We start from the raw sequence: 20,887 nt of genomic DNA on the forward strand, positions 1-20,887 counted from the left end.
AAGGAGTGGAGGTCTGGGGGATGGGCAGGCCTGCATCTTTGCAGGGGCTTGTTCTTCTGGGTAGGATTCTTGCCTTTGCCAAATGGGGCTCAGATGGAGCCAGAGTCTCCTACACTGGAGTCCTTACTAATCCTTGACCTTCACCTTGTCCCCTGCCCCCAGAGAAGTCACCCGGACCCTTCCCTCCCTGGAGTCTCTGCAGAGGTTGTTTGACCAGCAGCTCTCCCCGGGCCTCCGTCCACGGCCTCAGGTAAGGCTCTGTAGGTTGGAAAGATGAGTTTGATAAACTGGGGTTGGGGGTGGGTTATCGAGGTTGCCAGAGTCCAGATGGCTGGACTGTCAGAGTATGCTGTGGGTGAAGGGTGAGAGCCACAGAACTCTGCCCATCCCCCCCCCACGCCACCCCCCTAAGGCATTTCCCACTGCCTGATTTTGATTTGAGAAATAAAGATTTTAAATTATGCACCCATCAGCAAAAGAACTTATTAGTACTAAATAAGGTGGCAGGGCCTCTTCCCAACATTTTCTTCAGAAACCTAAAGAAACACATGAGGTGCCTAAATTCTTGATCCTGCCTTTGCCCCAGGAAGAGCAAGGAGTACATGCACCTCCCTCCCACCACAGTCACCTGCTCCCGGCCTAGCTGGGGGCCAAGACCAGGTGTCCTTTGAGCAAAGATCTGTGTGACAAGAAGTGCCATCTGCAGAATTAAAAACAAGGAAACTAGTATCTCAGAGAAAGTACTTGCAGCCAAGATAAGAGACAAAGGATTAACGTGTATTTTTTTTCAAGTCTATAAATAATTCAGTCAAAACAACCCACTTTTTAAAATGGAGAAAGGATATAAGGAAGACTGTTTTACTGAAGAACTTGGAATGGCCAACATACACATGAAAAGATGTTCGACCGTACCTCGTTAGTAACCAGAAAATGACATTCAAAACGAGGAATGTGTGTTCTTGCATATCAGATACGCAAAGAGCTGATTGGTGAAGTCAGGGTTTGGCTGTGTGGGGACCAGGAACTCACGAGGGCTCACCTGTCCACACCGCTGGAAGGGAAATGGATTTTCTGAGAGACTAGTTGGCCATGTGCATTATTAGGGAAGGGAGAGCATTCACTCCCTTAGACCCTTCTTTAGTTTTTAACTGCTGGACTAGTAATAAAATAATACAATTGACACAAGACTAGATTAACAGGAGAAAAAACAATTTGGCACATGCATATGGGAAAGCCACAGTGAGATGCTCAGGTTATAAAACGAGGCTCAAAGAAATGATCAAATGAGGCACCTTTTTATAGTTTTTAGAAAAACACATTTGTGAGAAACTGACAAGACAGAGAAAGTCACTGCTTATTAAAAGGAATATATGCATGCATATAAGCATAACCAATGGACACAAAACACTGCGGGGTAGGGGAGGCTGGGGGAAAGTCAAGGGGGGAAAAAAGGAGACATATGTACTACTCTTTGAATACTTTAAGCAATAAAATAAAATGAATGTAAGCAGGGCTTGGGCTCAGGTGAGATAGGCTTGTTGACACAGCTCTCTCATTCCGGATTCCCAGATATGATAAGGTTTGTCTCAGCCTTCAGGAGCAGGGAGGACACCTGTCCCTCCAGGGAGAGCTATCTCCTACTTTTGGGGGCACAGAGGAGCATAGGACTCCTTCAAGTAAGTGGTGGAACAGTATATACAGTATGTTGTGGAAATTGGACCAGAAAGATTTACACCCACAAAGCGCTAAGTGAAATTGCACATGTGAGCCATCTGAGTGTGCTGGACTCTTACCAACATGAGACCCTTGCTTTTAGGTGGACAAGACTCCTGGACCCCTGTGTAGAATTTATTTGAGACTGCCTGGGGGATACAAAATGTAACATTATTAAAATGACTGCTGGCCTGAAGGTTGAGGAAAGACCCGAGTCTGCCCTATGTGAGAAAGAAGAGTCATTGACTTTGGAGCCCACACCCTCCTTTAAAAAGTCAGCTGAAAAGCAAAGTGAAATAACTCGTCAATTTATGTAAACCCACAGGTGGTACTCAGACCAATTCACCCACTTCTAGGCAGAGCTGTGAATTATGTCCTCAACACCCAGGCTAGTGACATTTTGGCTGGATCATTCTTTACTGTGGGGGACTATGCTGTGGCATTATTGGTTGTTAACACATCCTACCCACTAGACACCATTAGCATACCCTAGTTGCAACAACCCCAGTGTCTCCAGACTTGTCAAATGTCCCCTGGGGGGCAAAATTGCCACCACTGAGTTAGATCTGCATTCAAATCTCTGGGGGACACTAGCTGTGTGACCTTGGACAAGGTGACTCATCACTTTGACTCAACTTCCCCACCTGCAGAATAAGGATTATAAGAATAAATATACATGCAGATTAGATGAGTGAATATGTTCAAATTAAGATGGATTTGAACAGTGTTGTAAGAACTCATTGGATCCTCCTGTGTGTTCCACTGAATAAGACTCAGACCTATGGACAAAGCTCTAGCATCATTCTCACACCTTCCAGTCCAAGAACTCACCCCCGGTTTGTCAGGAACTTCATTTATAGTCTGTGAGTTTTTGCCAAGCCTGCTCCAAAAGACACAGATTCAGCAAGAGAGTGAAAAACACCAGCCTAAAACTGTTACTTAGAGGGAAGAAAAAATGACAGCCAGGTGACTATCCCAGGTAGCAAGCAGGTAATTCCAAGTGTCCAAGAGGAAGGATAAGGGGGTTAAAATCTGTTCTCTTTTCAATCCTTTATGGGAAAACCCTTAAAACAAGGGGATCCTAAACTGTCTCATTGATTGACCAAAGCAGTCAGAGAAAGTGTTGGTAGGTGTGATGATGATGGTGATAGTTGTGGTGGGGGTGTGGCTACTGGTTGGAGGTGGTTGTGATGGTGCTGATGGAGATGACAGTGGTCATGGTGGGGAGGGGAGTGATGGTGATGCTGCAGATGGTGGTGCTGGAGTGATGGTTGATTACTGATGGCAGAAGTAGTATATAACGTGGCTGGGTGGGAAATTGAGGTCAAAAGCAAAGGGTGGGGTCAAAAGGCATCACTTGGTTGGAGATAACCCTGGTTCTGTTCTGCTTGGTATTCAATTAATCATGCATATGTTTGACTCTCATTCTACTTCCGGGGGGCGGGCGGGGGGGAGCAGGGGTGTCTTATTAACTCTGTACCTGCAGCACTGGCAGTGTGTCTGGCACAGAATAGATGCTTTAGAAAAGTTTGTTCTGGGAATAAATGCTTGAGACTGTGGATTTGGTGCCAGGTCAACAGGATTCAAGTCCTGCTGTGCCATTCACTAGCTGTGCGACTTCCAACAAGTAACTTCAGCTCTCTGGGCCTCAAGTACACCTTGAACAATTGTATTGAGCATCTTCCCTGGGCAGGCACTGTTCCAAGCCCCAAGGTTGCAGCACTGAACAGAGCACTCTGGTCCCAATTCTCATGGAGCTTGCTTCCTAGCAGGGGAAACAGTGAACAAATAAATGATTGTGGTGATTGATATGCAACAAAGCAGGGTGATTTGGTAGAGATGACTGTGGCTGGCTACTTTAGCGTGGTCAGGGAAGACCTCTTTGTGGACCTGAGACCTGAGTGATAGGGGATGGCCTTCCCAGATGAAATTCATGTCTCTGGGGATTCCTCAGAAAATGTAGCTTAAGGCAATGGGAAGATCAGAAGTGAGGCTGAGAGTGTCTGGGCATGGAGGATTAGATTATATGGTCTCTGGGGGCAGGGTAAGCAGTTTCCCTGTGGTGGGAAGCAACTAGTCAAGGGCTTTCAGCAGTAGGGTGGCTCTATTTTGGGAGAAGAGCAGGAGCAGCGATGCAGTAGACGTAGGAAGAGGAAGGTAATAGTCAAGGCCAATCCTAGAGTTTTGTTTAAGCAAATTAGTGGATGAGGTGTGAAACTCTGGGGAGAAGCAGATTTAGAGGGAAGGAAAAATGACTTATTTTTTGGCCATGATACATGTAGGTGATTAGAAATATCCTTGATTTCTTCATCTGCAAAGGGGGATAATAACAGTACTCCTGGGGTTGTTAGGGGATGAAATGAGATGAGGCCTGGAAAGCGCTGAGTGTTACACCCCTCAGTGACAGGTCCTCTGTGACTGTGTCCGTCTTTGCTTGTTTCCTCATCTCCCAGGTGCCTGGTGAGGCTAATCCGATCAACATGGTGACCAAGCTCAGCCAACTGACAAGTCTACTGTCCTCTATTGAAGATAAGGTACTTGGGGAGGGGAGAGGGGTTCCTACAGCTTCTCTTGGCATCTCGTTGGTCCCCTCTTTGCTCAGAGAATGCAGACTGTGCTCCCTTTGACTGCCCCAAAGATGCTGCCTTCCCTTCGCCTCCCAGCCTCAATGGCTTTGTACATTTATGCCCACAGGTCAAGGCCTTGCTGCATGAGGGACCCGAGTCTTCCCACCGGCGTTCCCTCATCCCTCCAGTCACCTTTGAGGTAAGTGGCTGTGCCCTTGTGCTTTGCAGTTGGAGGCTGAGGGACATTCTCTTTCCTGTGGAAGGAGGGCTTTGGGCTCACCTGTACAAGGTCAAGGAGCCCAGCAACTGAGATAAGCCATCAGTGGAGCCACCTGTGAAGATGTTTCAGCTTTAGAATGGGTGCCATATGAATCTGTGGAATCTCCTTCATGGGGAGGCTCCTCAGGAAAGATTCTCTTGGCCCAAGATGACTTAAACTTTGTCCTCAACAGGGGTAGTGAGTGACATCAAGTGGGACCTTCAAACTGGCTGCATAGTGCCTTAAGGGAGGATTAGGGGGAAAATGCATATCCCATGATTTCCCCAGGAGTGAGTGAGTTAAAAGCCACAGGCTCCGCCCAGAAATTTGTTTTTCTTAATTATCCCCAGAGATTCTGATGCATCCATTGCAGCCCTGGTCCCATATTCAGAAGCACAGAACAAGAGGTCCCAAGATGTCCCTCCCCACAACATCCTTTCTAATCCTGATGATAATTCTATCTTCTGAGCATGGCAATTGTATTTTTCCTAATTGTTATCAATCAATGTTCAGTTATTAGTTGTAACAAGGCTCAGGAGCTTAATTCTATTAGTAAAATCCTTCCTGGAAGTAGACGACATCAAATTAATGAGTGTTGTCAGACTAGGCAGTGAATGAATAATTTTCCAGTAGTTCATCTGTTTCCTCCACCAAACCTGTTGGTAGAAGAACTAATGTGCACACAGCAGACTGGCCACATTTTAGCAATTCTTGGGAGCTGCCAGTGGAAACCTGGGTGCATGACCCTGGGCAAGGGAGGCTTAGAAATAGAAACCAGGTGGCCCAATATGGGACACCGAGGCTGAATTGGCCAAGGGCTGCCCAGCCATATGGATGAGGAGCTCATGAAAGCCTGGACAGAGAAGAGATAACCTACATCTCTCCCCACTCTTCTTCCCCTCCCCTAACCCCTCCTTTCTCTTCTCCTCCTCTTCATAGGTGAAGTCAGAGTCTCTGGCGCTTCCTCAGAAATTGCAGCTCAAAGTTGATGTTGAGACTGGGAAACTGATCATTAAGAAGTCCAAGGATGGTTCTGAGGACAAGTTCTACAGCCACAAGAAAAGTAAGACCCTCACACCCATAATGCTCTCATCTGTTAGTGCTCTTACTGATGACTGGTCAGCAACAGGCGGCTGAGGATGCACGTCCTGCCAGGCACATGCCACCCCTATGCTAGGATACCCTCTGCCCCATCCTGCCTGTGGAACCCCCCACCCAGCTCTAGGACCCACCTCTCAGGGCCCCTCCTTCCTGAGGCCTTCCCTGTCCATTCTGCCTCCTTCCTCTGAATCCTGGGGACATGTGGCAGCTCTGTGATGCATTCCTCCCCAGTGGGGGCCAGGTTGATGCATACAGTCACCTCCCAGGGCCTGGTCCAGAGCCCTGCATGCGTAAGGGCTCTGGCCTGAATCAGGCGGCATCTTTACTGTAACAGAGACTGAGAGACAGTTTCAAGTACAGGGGCTCTGAAACCAAACTGTTCAAATTCACATCCCAGCTCTGCCTCTTAGCAGCTGTGTGACCTTAGACAATTTAACTGCACTGGACTTCAATTTCCTCATCTGTGAAATAGGTTGAAAAGGATTAACTGAATTATCTGCATGTAAGGCTCCTTAGGAGTCTAGCATATTGGAGCCACTCACAACACCCGAGGCTTTCTACCATCAAGTAAACTCATCAGTACAATGGGAAATGTTCACATACCAGATGATTATAGGCAAGTTACTGTGGGCCAAGCACTGGGGATCCAAGGCCTCTACCCACACGGAACTTACATTCCAGAGTGTTGAGTGACCATAAATACTCAAAATACAGGGTGGGGCAAAGTAGGTTTACAGTTGTTCATATTAAATACAATACAATAATTAATGAACAATAATAATACAAGATTAAACTCTATTTTGCATACTCACAAGTGTAAACCTACTTTTGCCCATCCTGTCTCTCAACACAATGATGTCAGCTATTGACTAAGTGCTGTGAAGGAAAACATCCAGGGTAGTTGTGAGGAAGGCAGAATAGAGCAGCGAAGATGGATCAGGAATGAAGTCCTTAGACATGACTGTGACAGGCCGTCATACTCACGCAGAGTTGAGATCACAGTGTTTGGCAGGACCACTCTGTCCACTGCCGAGTTGGGCAGGAGAGATGGGGATTTATTGAGCGTTTGAGCAGGAGGGGACTGTGTTGAAAGTGATCAGCTTAAACCCATACTTTCCTCTTACCTGTCACAGAAAGTGAGTTAAAACTGAAAGGGCGGTCCCAACTCTGAGAAGAGGAAGGAGAAACCTACCATGAGTGAAGAGATTATCAAAGAGTGCCTGATTGTTCTAAAAAAAAAAAAAAAACCTTGAGGTTTCTGGGTTGAAAGAAATACCTCCCAGGATTCTGAAAAGCACTGTGAAGTCTTGTCAGCTTAATTCAAAGACTTTTTTTTCTGAACATCTTCCAAAGGCCAGATCTGACTTATAGACTTTCCTTCAAAGCATTAGCAATTTCAAGGTAGAAGCTGACATGTGAGCTTGTTTTAGAATGTATGTCAGAGGCAGGGTTGGCCTGGCAGGAGGATTGATTAGCTCAGCTGTTGGGTGGTGCAAGGAGGCTTCATACCACAGAGATAGCTCTGTCTGGGCTTTGAAGAATTACTTCACCAAGCATGAGGCAGGGAGGGCACTTGGACTAAGACACTGGCATGTGCAAAGAATAGAGCAGGCTATTAGGGGAATTGCATGTTACTTGTGGCCCTAAAGAGAGGAGCAGAAAGAAATGGGGTCCCAGATGTGGGGCAGGGCCTTGAATGCCAAAGTCAGGGCTGGAGATGTTGTCTTGTGGGCACTGACCTATTTACCACCAGTTTAGAACAGTGTTTAGCACAGAGTAAGTGATCAATAGATATATACTGAGTGAATGAATGAGTGAGCTCTAGACCAGTGAAATGCCACAGTTCATGTGGCCGTGTGTTTAGGTGGCTTTTGTAACTGGCAGTGTGGCTGGCTCCGTTGGTTGAGCACTGTGCGATTCCTGATCAGAGCACAGGCCCAGATTTCGGGCTCGATCCCCAGTATGGGGCATGCAGGAGACAGCCAATCTCATTGATGTTTTTTTCTCTCTCTCTCCCTCCCTCTCTCTAAAATCAATAAAAGCATATTTTTTAAAAAAAACTTGAAGGTGGAAAGATAAAGTTGAGGAAAGCTCCCAGAAAGTAGAACAAATGGACAAAGTGAGGGAATAATAGAAAAGATTTTTTAAAATTAGAAGACCACTTAGTAGGTTCATTATCAAAATAACGTGTCAATAAGAGAAAATGGAGAGTGAGAAAATTTATTAAAGAAATAATTTAAGAAAAATCTCAGTACTGAACAACACCAGTTTCCAGATGGATGGGAACGGTCCATCAAGTGCCCAGCACAACAAAGGAAATTGTTCTACCCTGATACACACACAACATTGGGAATGCTTACAGCACTGCATTCAAAGAAAAGATCCTGAAAACTTACACGCAGAAGATAGAATTACAGACTGTGTTTGGGGTCCCCAAGGTCACCTCCAGGTTCAGTGATTCTCAGGAGTCTGCTCCTGGTGCAGTCCCATGGGACACACAGTTGCTCCAGCAATGAGGTGTGAACACACATGTGAAGAGCTGTCTACCAGGGAAAGTCATAAGAGATTCAGGTCCAGGACTTTTACTGGAGCTGGTCATGTAGACGCTCTCTTGCCTGGCACTTACCCAAATTTCAGACTCCTAGGAGGAGAGCAGGGGTTCAGGCTAAACTATGTTCTTCGTACCACGTAGGCACCGTGAGCTACTTTTAGCAGCTCAGCAAATGCTGGGACCCCTCCCCAAATCCAAGTTCCAGATGCCAGCCCAGGGCCACCTGGAAAGCAAGCTTTCCAAGGATAGCAGTCAGGCCTACTGTGTGAACTCACGCACACAGGCAGATCAGAACAACACTGAGTTGCTCAATAGCAATGCTATAAGCTAGAGATGATGAGACAAGGCCTCCAGGGTCTGAGGAAAATTATTTCAGGCTTAGGGTTCTGTTAGTGAAGCGTGAGGGTAAAGTTTTCAGACATGCGAGGCCTCCAAACATTTATCACCTATTCCCCCTTTCTTGGGAAGCTACTAGAGATGTTGCTCTACCAAAATGAGGGCATAAACCAAGAAAGAGGAAGACACGAGATCCAAAAAAATGGGATGTAATACAAGAGAGACAGGTGAATGGGTTCTTAGATGATGAATAAGGAAGGCCTAAGGTAATGACTATGTGTCCAGAGATCACCTTTCTAGGGAAGAGAAGGCCCAGAGGCTCGGGGAGAGGCTCCCCCAGGATGATAAAACTGATAAAAAGTGCTTGATCATGTGGAAAAGAGAGTTACAAAGTTAGGACCAATGAAAAAACATGGCGATCATTAATTCCAGGAAAAAACAAAAATCTGTGTAGAGAAACAATCAGGACTTCTCTGTCGGTAGCATTTTTATAGTCACAATACAAAACACTGACTAGTTACCCAGCCATAATTATGATATAATTATTGGAAAGATGATAGGGGGACCGGCATTATGAATTGGTGGGGGCAGGGGGATGGCGAGAGGGGGGACAGGCTGTATGTGTGAAAGAGAGCTAAACAGTCATCTTCCATAGTGTGAAGTCAATATGCAAAGGAAATATTGAAATATTTTAATCTGAAACACCAGGAAATATCAATATAGACATGTTATTTAGAGATGGAGTAAAATTCCAAAAGAACCCATTAAGAGAATTGAAAGTGGTTGTTTCTAGGAAGCAGAACATTAAAGGGAGGTGAGATGGAGGGGTACTATTATATGTACAAATCTTATAGAACAACTTGAGTCTTTTAATCATTGATAGAAATAAAACATGTTAATTTAGTTATAAATTAAAAGCAAAGCAAAAGTAGGAAAGGAGACAGGGAGGAGGATAAAGAAATAAAGAAAGGGGGAAAAGGGAGGAAGACGAGAAAACGATAGTCACGGTCTCTCTGCTCCGACCAGGCCACCTCTTGCCACTCATTCTAAGCATGAGTTTCTCCCTGGAAGAGCAGCCAGGGACAAAGGGACCTGGGAAACTAGGCACACATTTGGTGCTCTGCCTGAGGATGGGAGAGTCAGGGCTGTGGATGGTCAGATGCCAGAATGTAGTGGACACTCTGTACATAGCGGGTGATGAGTAGGTGAATGAATAAGTGAACTTGCATTTCTCTTAAGTCCTGCAGCTCATCAAGTCTCAGAAGTTTCTGAACAAGTTGGTGATTTTGGTGGAAACAGAGAAGGAGAAGACCGTGCGGAAGGAATATGTTTTTGCTGACTCCAAAGTAAGTGATGATTACTAAGATAGCCGAGAGGGGAATGAGGGATGCATGTTTTCCAAGGCCGGCTCTGTGCCTAGAAGTTCGTACCGAGAGCTCACTCAGTTCTCACAACCCATTTTCCACCTGGGAAAGCTGAGCCCAGCTGGGATTTGAGCAGTCACAGCCCCATTGTCTTTCCCCTCCTTCACACTGTCTGCCCAAGAGGATGCATCTTTTATTACTGTGTTTACCCAGGCCCACTGGGAGGCCGTTAGCTTCCCTGAGCTGTACTAGGAAGTGTTCTGGGGCACCTCCTATTTAAACCTGAGTCCCAACCTGTGCTCTTTTCATTTCTACACACGGCCTCCTGGAAGTGCGAATTGATTTGTGTGCCTCTCAGTTTTCCAGAAGTAAGGTGCCTGTTAGGACTGGCTCTTGGAGTGAGAGGTAATGCAGGCCAATGGGGATATGCGGGGACTTCGGACATCGCCTGGGCAGGGTTCTCTGTGACCTGATCTCACCTCTGACATACCAACCAGGGGCCGAAACCCACCATTGTAGCCTATGAGGCAGGACACAAAGGGCTCCCAGGGCATCCGGTGTCAGCTGGTCACACGTTGGCACTGTGGTAAGGCTCAGGGACAAGGGCTCCCAGTACAGGTTCACAGTGCCCTCTGGGTGACATGGCAGGGTTGGGCTGGTGGGAAGCCAGTGGGGGGCGGGATCTGAGGGTGCCCAAAACTGGCCAAGAGGATGGGGAGGACTATGGGGAATGATAGGGAAGGGGCTGGGAGAAACAAAAAAGTGGGGCCAGACAGATGATGGAAGGCCTGGCTGGGCATCCTTCTGGGCACAGGGACATAGGTCCTAAAACCAGTGCTACCCAATGCTGCAAGCTCAGAAGGGTTGAGACATAGCAGTAAACTGAGGCTCTAAATTTTGAGTATCCCAAACTAAAGGCAGGTTTCCGGGATAACAACATAAAGACTACTAAGGAGGCTCTGACAGCCTTCCTGTGTTCTATTCAATTAGTTTCTTCACTTTAAATTATCTTCGTTACATAAGTCATCTAGTCTCATTAGTGGAAAAGTTACAAATAAGCAAGAAATTTAAAATAGAAATGCCTGTCTACCACTAGTAAACCTTGGACAATATATTTCAGGATGGGTTTTGTGTTTTTTTATTAAAATGTAATGATGCTGCCCTAGCTGGTTTAGCTCAATGGATAGAGCATCGGCCTGTGGACTGAAGGGTCCCGGGTTTGATTCCGGTCAAGGGCACATGCCCAAGTTGCAGGCTCAACCCCCGGTAGGGAGCAGGCAGGAGGCGATGGTTCTCTTTCATCATTGATGTTTCTATCTCTCTCTCTCCCTCTCCCTTCTTCTCTGAAATCAATAAAATATATTTTTTAATGATGCTACTCATATTGTTTTGTCAACAGGCTTTTTATACTTAACAATATATTTGCCCATCTATCCTTCTTGACAAAGTATTTCTGCACCACAATTTTTGAACCCTATAGTATTCTAGTGTGTGGATGACCCAGAATACCATTATGAATTCATTTCCTAAGATTGGACATTAAGGTTGTTTCTCATTTTTTCCATATTGAAACACATGCTATAGTTCCTCGACATGGTGGGGCCCTTGTCCAGTTCCTGAATATTCTCCTGGAGTCTGGTCCCTGCCGCGGCACGGCTGGTCACAGAACAGCCACTTTCTTAGTCTTGGGATCCATTTCCCCATTGCCCGCCTGGAAGTGCGGATTGATTTGTGTGCCTCCCAGTTTTCCTGAAGCTGGCCAAACACTGTGAGAGTGTAATGTGCGGGTGCAGAGGCCCTTCTGAGTCTGTCTGCCCTTCAATCCCTAGAAGAGAGAAGGCTTCTGCCAGCTCCTGCAGCAGATGAAAAACAAGCACTCGGAGCAGCCGGAGCCCGATATGATCACCATCTTCATCGGCACCTGGAACATGGGTAGGTCCAGCTGCCTCCCCTCCCTCCTGTCGCCTCCCCGTGGGTTCTGCTTCCTGCATCCAGCATCCTCAAAAGCGGGGGTGGGGAACCCGTCTCCCCGACCCCAGCCCACCTGCACAGCCTCCCTTCTAGCATTTTCTTGAGACAATAGGTAAGGGGGCGAGTCCTGGGACTTTTACCCCAAGAGCCACTGCAGTGGGTTACATTGTGTATCTAAGTTGGAGAATATTAGGTAAAGAATCTTCATGTGTAGCTGAAGGGGCTTTCGGACACCTGCCAGTCTTAGGCAGCCCAGCCCGCCAAGGGGCCCCAGACCCGAAGAAAGAAAGAACTTCCTTGAGTAGCATTGCCAGAGAGAGAGAGAGAGACAGCGAGAGAAGAGAGAGAAGATGCCCAATTAAATTTGAATTTCATGTAAATAACAAATAATTTTTTGGTATAGGTGTTTACCTAGAAATGCATACATACTAGTACAGGGTGTCCCAGAAAAAATGTATACACACTTTGAATAATTATAAAGGCAGTATTTATTAAAACATATTTCATTTTCAAAATGTAGTAGAATCTACAGACCTAGTATGTATACATTTTTTGGGACACCCTATATATACTAACTATATATTTCACTAAATGTATATATTTATACATAAATATATATTATATACCAAATATATAAATATTATATGCTGAATGTAAATTTTACTAAATATTTAGTATAACTCTGCAGCTAGAAATACGTTCTAGATATATACTAGCTATGTACTATATACTTATATACTAATATATATTTATATACTAACTGTAAATTATATATTTAATGTGAGTATTCAGCTCAAAATGAAAATTAAGTAGATATAGGATGCCAAATTAAATTTGAATTTCAGACAAACAGATATTGCATAGGATATACTTATTCTGAAGATTATCTGTTGTTTATCTGAAATTCTAACTTAACTGGGTGTCTATCTCCCCAACCTGGTCAGGAACAGAGTCAGGCCCACCCTGTCCTGAAGCAGTGGATAGTCACCCAGCAGCATCGGGAAAGGAGGGAGTGAAGGGGCGTCTACACACTCCTCCTGATTCTCTGGCTAACACCCTCACATCAGACCTTGGCTGAGATCTCTCTTTTGCAAGGAAGCCATTGTTGTCTCCCAACCGTGGGCTAGAAGCCCCATCCCAAACCTGTCAGCCTTCGGGGTCATCTTGACAACAGAATGTATATTCCTCAAGGACTGTTTCTCAGTTCCCAATGTGGCTTCAAAGACCAGCTGGTGTTTGACCTCATGTGCAACTAGTTCAAGACACCATGTGGAAGCTTCTATGTTTCTAGTCCTTTAAACTTCACATTATCTTTAAAAAGAAATGTATCTGGGGATGATAGTGCCTAGTTCTCCATCTAAGGTATTTTGTTGGGTGGCCTGAATGGTTTTCATGTCTGTGTGACTCCCCCACCCCAATCCTTCCCCCACCTCTGTTTGAATTCTTCTGATGTACCTGTGACTCACTTGGTGTTGGGTTTTGCTGTTGAAGGTAACGCCCCCCCTCCCAAGAAGATCACGTCCTGGTTTCTCTCCAAGGGGCAGGGGAAGACGCGGGATGACTCTGCTGATTACATCCCCCACGACATCTACGTGATTGGCACCCAGGAGGACCCCCTGGGGGAGAAGGAGTGGCTAGAGATACTCAAAAACTCCCTGCAAGAAATCACCAGCATTACTTTTAAAATGGTGAGCAGCTGGCCACGGCCCCAGCTGGGAATCTAGGGGAGCGGGCTTTGCAAGGCCAGCCAGGACATCTTAGAGGCAATGGTGGGCTCAGCATGTCAACTCTCAACTTACAAAGTTGCCCGGGTGCTCAGTGGTTCTCCCCTACCTTCCAGGGCCAGAGAAGGGAACCTGTATTCAGAAATTGATGGGGCCCATGGGTGTTGCTGAAAGTGACAGGTTCCTCCCTCTGCCCTACCTGTGCTTTACTTCATTGAAACTTCGTCAGTCCCGGCTCTCATCTTTAAGATACTTTGTGTCACCTGTGGGACATCCTCAGGTGTCTCCCAAAGTTTAGGGCTTACAGACAGGGAACTCCACACCTGGGAGGTGAGGACTAGGTGTGAATCTCTTGCTCCGGGGTCAAGCAGTACGCCCTGGCCGAGAGTCACACCATTGTCCTCCCCACCAGATCGCCATCCACACCCTCTGGAACATTCGCATTGTGGTGCTGGCCAAGCCTGAGCACGAGAACCGGATCAGCCACATCTGCACCGACAACGTGAAGACGGGCATCGCCAACACTCTGGGTGAGCAGAGAGGGCCATCTTATTCATAGCAGGCTCCTGCCAACATGCCCATCCATCCTGTCTGGCCCCACTGGGACGTCCCCAGATTAAAAATGGAGTCTCAGATCCTGAGACCCCCTGGTCCTGGGCAAACTCATCTGGGTCGACACCAGCACTCCAGGGATCTGGCTGACATGCAGGTTCTGACTTAGCAGGTCAGGTGGGGCCTGACTTCCTGTGTTTCCAACCAGGTAGTGTCAGTGCTGATCCATAGGCCCCACCTTGAGTGTCAGGGACCTAGGAGGGGGTCAGCACATTTACTGTGAAGGACCAGAGAGTAAATAATTGAGGATTTGTGGGCCATATGTAACTCCTCGTCCCCACTGCTGTCACACAAAAACAAACACAGATGCATGAAATGAATGGGAGGAGCTGTTCTATAAACTTTATTCATAACACAAGCTGTGGGCTGGAGTTGGCCACAGGTGTAGGTTGCCGACCCCAATCTGGATCTAGACCAGCCGTGGACAAACTACAACCCGTGGGCCAGATCCGGCCCGTTTGAAATGAATAAAACTAAAAAAAAAAAGACTGTACCCTTTTACGTAATGATGTTTACTTTGAATTTATATTAGTTCACACAAACACTCCATCCATGCTTTTGTTCCGGCCCTCCGGTCCAGTTTAAGAACCCATTGTGGCCCTCGAGTCAAAAAGTTTGCCCACCCCTGATCTAGACTGACTCGGGTGGGATGTGACTCTGAGCTGGTAGGACTCATTGGGGTGCTTCAGAGAATCGAAATAAGAGCAGAGGACCCCATGAGTGTGAGTCTGTGAGTGTATAAGTGAGTGTACACATGAATCTTTCTGTGTGATTCTGTCTGTGAGTGTGTGTGGCAGGTGCCTCACGTGGGTGAGGGCAGAGGTGAGGGTGAGGCCAGTGGTTTCTGGGGTTGGAGTCAGGGACAGGACAGTCTCAGAAAGAACAGGAAATAGAAGAATTGTTGCAATCCATCTTGACAAGCTCTCTCAAGTTTTCTGCTGACAAACCACACCTGCCTGGGTCCACACCCCCTCTTGCCTCCTTCCTTCCTGTCTCAGTAGCTGCCCTTTCGTGAAGCCCACGCCCTTCCACTGCCCAGGAACCTCTTTCTAGTGCTTGCTCCGTCTCTGCTGGGCCACCCCCCTCCCCCACCTGCCCCTTCCCAAAGAGATGGTCCCGGCTTATCCCCAAGGCCCTTTCAAAGCTCATGCTCTGCCCAGGGCTGTCCAGCCCAGACAGAAGGGGAGCCATGTGGGGGGTTTAAATTTTCTCTTAGCTACATTAAAGAAAGCAGGCAAAATCAATTTTTTAAAGGTATATATTTTTATTCATTTCAGAGAGAAAGGAAATGGGAGAGAGAGATAGAAAGAGATATTTTAGGCTCTGCAGGTCATGCAGTGTCTGTTGCACCCACTCAGCTCTGTCTATGGGTGTGGCCATGTTCCAATGAAATGTTGTTTATTGATTCCGAAACTTAAATTTCATATCACTTCAATGATGAGAGAGAATCATTGATCGGCTGCCTCCTGCATGCCCCTTGCTGGGGATCAAGCCCACACCCTGGGCATGTGCCCTTGACCAGAATCGAACCCAGACCCTTCAGTCCACAGGCCAAGGCTCTATCCACTGAGCCAAACCAGCTAGGGTCAAAGTCAGTTTTAATAATAAAGTTTATCAAGCCTCATACATTCAAAAGATTGCCATTTCAATAGGCATTCAATAAAGAAAATTATTAGAGTTTCCACTCTGTTTTTCTGATGTGTCATTGACACTCAGGGCTCATCTCAGTTTGGATCAGCCACGTTTCAAGGGCTCTGTACGTAGGCTCATCGCTGCTGTATTGGGCAGACCAGGTTCTCAGACTTCATGTATCAAAATCACCTAGAACAGAGGTTGGCAGACTTTCTCTAAAAGGTCAGATCATGAATATTTTAGGCTCTGCAGGTCTCTGTTGCACCCACTCAGCTCTGTCTATGGGTGTGGCCACGTTCCAATAAAATGTTGTTTATGGATTCTGAAATTTAAATTTCATATCATTTTAATGTGTCACAAAATATTCTTCTTTTGATTTCTTCCAATTCTCTAAAAATGTAAAAACCATTTTTAGCTGGCGGTGGACCAGTGTTCATCTACCCCTGACCTAGAGGACTCGGCAAACCCAGAGCACTGCGCCCCACCCCAGATCCAGCCGGTCCAGGGCAGGGCCTGAGAATGTGTACTTCCCACACATTTCCGGGTGATGCTGATGCTGCGGGGCCAGGGAACACACTTTGAGAACCGCTGGTCTAGAAGAGAGTAAAGCTGATAGAAAAAGAGGTGGTTTAGGTGCAGGTTTTGGTCTCACGGGAACCTGGAGTTAGCTGGGTAGAAGGTCACCCCCCACCCCGCCACACCCGCACCCCTGGCTCCTCCTCCTCCTGAGTCTTCTTCCCACGGCTTCTGTCTGCTTTTCGCATCCTGCCTACATGGCCTGTGTGGTGACTGAGAGCCCCTACTGGGGAGATGCCAGGATGGGTTACACTGGCAACCTCCTCCCTCGGCCCTTCAGAGAACCCAAGGCTGCTGACCATCCCCTTGCTTTCTTACTCCCCTGGCAGAGTCTCATCCTCTAGGCTGTCACCTGTCGCATCCCCCGCCCTCCCGCCCCCACCCCCGACCCCTCCCCACACACACACAGGAAGCTGTTTTGCTTCCTTCTCTTCCACTTTCCCACACCTGCTTCTGCCCCTCTTTCTTCACCTTGATGTCCTGGTAAGCGGCAGGTTTGCCTGTTTGACATTCTGACTTCTTTCTCCCTCTCTTCAGGGAACAAGGGAGCCGTGGGGGTGTCGTTCATGTTCAATGGAACCTCCTTGGGGTTTGTCAACAGCCACTTGACTTCCGGAAGCGAGAAGAAACTCAGGTAATAAATAGCATTTGTTCCCGAGAGCCTGTGTCAGGTTTCCTGCCCAGACAGACCTCACGCCTCTGATAATGGCTTTCCCTGTGGTCTCTTCAGAGGCAACTGCAGCTCAGTAGTGACCCCCCGTGTGGAGGAGGGCAGAGCAGACATTTCTTGTGTCATTAACCGAATAGACACCTGAAAACCACTTCTTTCTAAAGGGGAGAACCTCACCTGGGGCACACTGACAGATGCCAGTGGGTCGTGAAGATAGCCATCTAGAACATTCCCATTGAGCACATGCTCCCAGGGCCCAGGCTGTGGTCTCCTGCAACAGTGCCAGAAATTCAAGTCTCGGTCCTGCCACCCCCCCCCACCCCCCACCCCCCGTGCTCCTCTGATGTCTCACCACGGTGGAGTAGGGAGCCCTGTGCTAAGATGGCTGTTTTGTCATTTAATCAGGCGAAACCAAAACTATACGAACATTCTCCGGTTTCTGACTCTGGGAGACAAGAAACTGAGTCCCTTTAACATTACTCACCGCTTCACCCACCTCTTCTGGCTCGGGGACCTCAACTACCGTGTGGAGCTACCCACCTGGGTAAGGAGCTCCTTACCCACTGGGGCTGGGGCTGCGCATCTGGGTGAGGAGCTGTCTGCCTGGGCCTGGGGCTGCCCACCTGGGCGGGGAGCTTTCCATCTGGGTGAGGGGCTTCCACCTGGATGACCAGTGTCTGACGGGCTGGCCTGCATGGGACAGAGGCTCCCTTGCATTGTCTCAGGGCAGAGGACTATGGAGACACACAGACCGAGCTGGGCCAAGGCAGCTACTCCACCTCTGGGACTCAAAGCTATTCCCATTGCGGAGTGTCCGCCTTTCTTATGGGTTGCCTGTGCTCATGCCTAGTTCCCACATGCCTGTCCCTGCTGCCTCTCTTCACCCCCTCTCTGCCACTCTGTCCTCCCACTGGCGGGGCACACCCCTCAGCCTGCAAGTCCTAGGTTTCCAGGAGAGGCTGAAGTCTGACTCGGTCAGCTTAATTTTCTCCACAAATCACAGGTCACTGCCCAGCCTAGGGAAGCCATTCTCTAAGTTGGATGCCCACCCCTGGTCCAGTGAGCAGTGGTCAGAGGGCCACGTGGCACAGATGCAGCCTTGCACCCTCGGGGAGGGAAGGGGGTGGACAGGCATGGCCATTGGCTGCATCTAGAACCAGATGAGGTTGTTTCCGTGTTCCTGGAAGGAAGATGGAGCAGTAGCCAGACCTAGGAGCAGAACCGAGCCCATCTGCCCAGAGACCTTGGTTAACTGCCTGTTGTATCCGTGTCTAGCTGCCATCCTTTGAGGGGTGGCAGGGGTGGCCAAAAGTGACCTACTTTTACAGAGCAGAGAGAGCCCTGGGGCACAGACAGGCCAAGGAAATGGCCTTGGGCCTGTTACCCATCACTGACAAAGCTGGAATTGAACCTGGACCTTCCCACTGTCCCACATCCCTCAGCCGCCTCCGCCTCCCACTGCCACAGCGGCTCTGCAGAGACTGAGCAGCTTGGGGTCCACCGTGATTCCCTGGCCACTCCCTCTCCCCTCTCAAGGTGCTTCCCATGGCCCCTTTCCTCCTACTGAGCAGGCAGATGGGAGAGGGGTGGATATCTCAGTCTAAGTGGCTGTCACAGCCATTCACACCCCAGGAGAGGACCAAGTGCATTGGCCAGAGCAGAGGTAACAAGTCTTGGGAGAGAGGACTGCTGGTTTCCAAGGCCAGCACATCCCCTGGATGTCACACCGACTCCCTGGGGTCCCAGCCCAGATCACAGAGGCCCAATGGGATTTCACATCCTTTCATGGCCTTACAACAGGCTGGCTCAGTTCCCAAAGAGAGAGCAATAGAGACATACCTACCTACCTAATGAAGTGTTAATAAGATGATATTAAAAGACAGTATGAAAAAATAAAATGCCCCTCAGCAAACTTGGAATAACCAGGAACTTACATTATCAGGTTGATATTTCACTATTGCAGGATTTTCCCTGTAAAAATGGTTGAGCTAAGCAGCACCAACCTAGCATCCCCAGGTGGGGGCTAGGGTCTGGTGCAGCACCAGGGTTCTGGGGTCTGGTGCAGTGGGCAGCGGGCAATGGCGTGCCTCCTGAGCATGTTGGTGAAGAGGGGTTTCTCACAGTGGCCATGTCCTTGCTCCAGGAGGCAGAACCCATGATCCAGAAGATCAAGCAGCAGCAGTACTCAGAACTCCTGTGCCACGACCAGCTGCTCATGGAGAGGAAGGAGCAGAAGGTTTTCCTGCACTTCGGTAAGAACTGCCATCCTCCCCGGGACCCTCTCAGCCATCTTTCTGTCTCCCCTTCTCCCCAAATATCCTCACGGGGCAGGGAAGGGAAGGGGAGGATTATGCCTGGAGGAGAAGGAAACTTGGCCAGATGTGAAACGTGGGAATGAAACCAGGGTTTTGTTTGGTTTCAGAGGAGGAAGAAATCACATTCGCGCCCACCTACCGTTTTGAAAGACTGACTCGGGACAAATATGCCTACATTAAGCAGAAAGCCACGGGGGTGAGTCCTCATAGACCCCTCCCCTGCCCTCCACCTCCACACTCCTTGTACATTTCACCGCTCTGTTCCTATAAAGGTGAACAGATGGATGAATGTCCTTTTCCATTAGGCAACAAGAAAGAGAAGAAAATTGGAAATCTCATGTAGATTATGTCACAGAGCAAAAACCTCTAAGGAGAGGCTGGGCAGCCAGATTTAGACACTGTGAAGAGTTAGACTAATAAATCCTACAGTATTTACCTTTTATCCAGGTACTTGAAGATTCTGAAAGGACTTAAAGTGTTATTTCTTTAACTGGGTTCTGAAGCTCACTTAGCAAATATATATGCTAATCTGCCAAGTGATTCATCATTAAACAAACTTCTTGCTGTGGGACTTATTGGAGCCTTTGTGGACTTATGAACATTGTATTTCTCCATGTGGAAATTCAGTGCCAAACTTGATTGGTTATGGAATACCAATTAACATCATATGAGACCACTTGTGTTCCAAATAACTGTGTTTGGGGAAAGCTACAATAAAGCATTTATTTATTTTTGTTTGACAGATATTTACTGATGACCTGTAATGGACTGGGTACTCTGCTAGGTGATGGGAGATCAAAGAGGAGTGGGGTGTCTGTCCCCTAAGAGTTTAGAGTGAGAAAGACAAAACAAGATAAATAAACTATATGACTGTGACAATGATGGATGCAGATCAGATTGCCATGTATTAAAAACCAGAAAATCAGAAGGCAGAGCTGGCTTAAAGGGATAAAATAGAGCTTATTTTTTAGACTTATTATACAATATTTGTGGAAAATCTCAGAAAACATCCAGAAGGCAGTTAAAATACTAGATTGGTGCTAAAGAGAGATGCCAGGGCTGGGTCATAGATTTGAGAGTTGTTGGCAGAGAAGACAAGGCGTGAGCAGAAATTAGTATAGAAGAGCTAGGGACAGATCTGAGGGCCATCTATCTTCAGAAATGAGAGAAAGAAGCAGACAACAAAGGAGATGGAAAAAGTATGCTTGGTAGGTGGTGGGAAGACCGACTGCACAGCTCAGCCTCACAGACTTAGTGGTAACCATTATGAAATGTGAGTCGAGAATGTGTGCCGTTCACATGACCCTGCCTGAAGAGCAGGACTTGTGGCTCAGAGTTTTCGGTAGACGTTAAAAGAACAGTGTGCACAGAGTCTTAGAGATGAAATCCGGGCTGCAGGAGGACAGGGTAGCTCTTCACCAAGGCTGTGCAGATGAGTCACTGGTGGAGTTTTTCAGAAATGCAGTTGTCTGGGACTCATCCCCACAGATTGTGAT

At 47.6% G+C, this 20,887-nt stretch overlaps 1 protein-coding gene across 1 annotated transcript in view; it reads left to right on the forward strand.

The window, feature by feature from the left end:
* INPP5D (inositol polyphosphate-5-phosphatase D) overlaps window positions 1–20,887 on the forward strand; it is a 94,678-nt gene that overhangs the window by 51,129 nt on the left and 22,662 nt on the right. Inside the window, exons 6-17 of the mRNA XM_081095252.1 lie at window positions 163–250; window positions 4,167–4,247; window positions 4,408–4,479; window positions 5,479–5,602; window positions 9,767–9,873; window positions 11,721–11,823; window positions 13,354–13,550; window positions 13,999–14,116; window positions 16,944–17,040; window positions 17,482–17,620; window positions 19,220–19,328; window positions 19,499–19,587. Of these exons, the coding sequence (XP_080951378.1) occupies window positions 163–250; window positions 4,167–4,247; window positions 4,408–4,479; window positions 5,479–5,602; window positions 9,767–9,873; window positions 11,721–11,823; window positions 13,354–13,550; window positions 13,999–14,116; window positions 16,944–17,040; window positions 17,482–17,620; window positions 19,220–19,328; window positions 19,499–19,587 (1,324 nt within the window). The remainder of the gene's footprint in view (window positions 1–162; window positions 251–4,166; window positions 4,248–4,407; window positions 4,480–5,478; window positions 5,603–9,766; window positions 9,874–11,720; window positions 11,824–13,353; window positions 13,551–13,998; window positions 14,117–16,943; window positions 17,041–17,481; window positions 17,621–19,219; window positions 19,329–19,498; window positions 19,588–20,887) is intronic.

This window comes from Myotis nattereri (genome assembly GCF_964212035.1).
Source record: "Myotis nattereri genome assembly, chromosome: 7".
Taxonomy (NCBI): domain Eukaryota; kingdom Metazoa; phylum Chordata; class Mammalia; order Chiroptera; family Vespertilionidae; genus Myotis; species Myotis nattereri.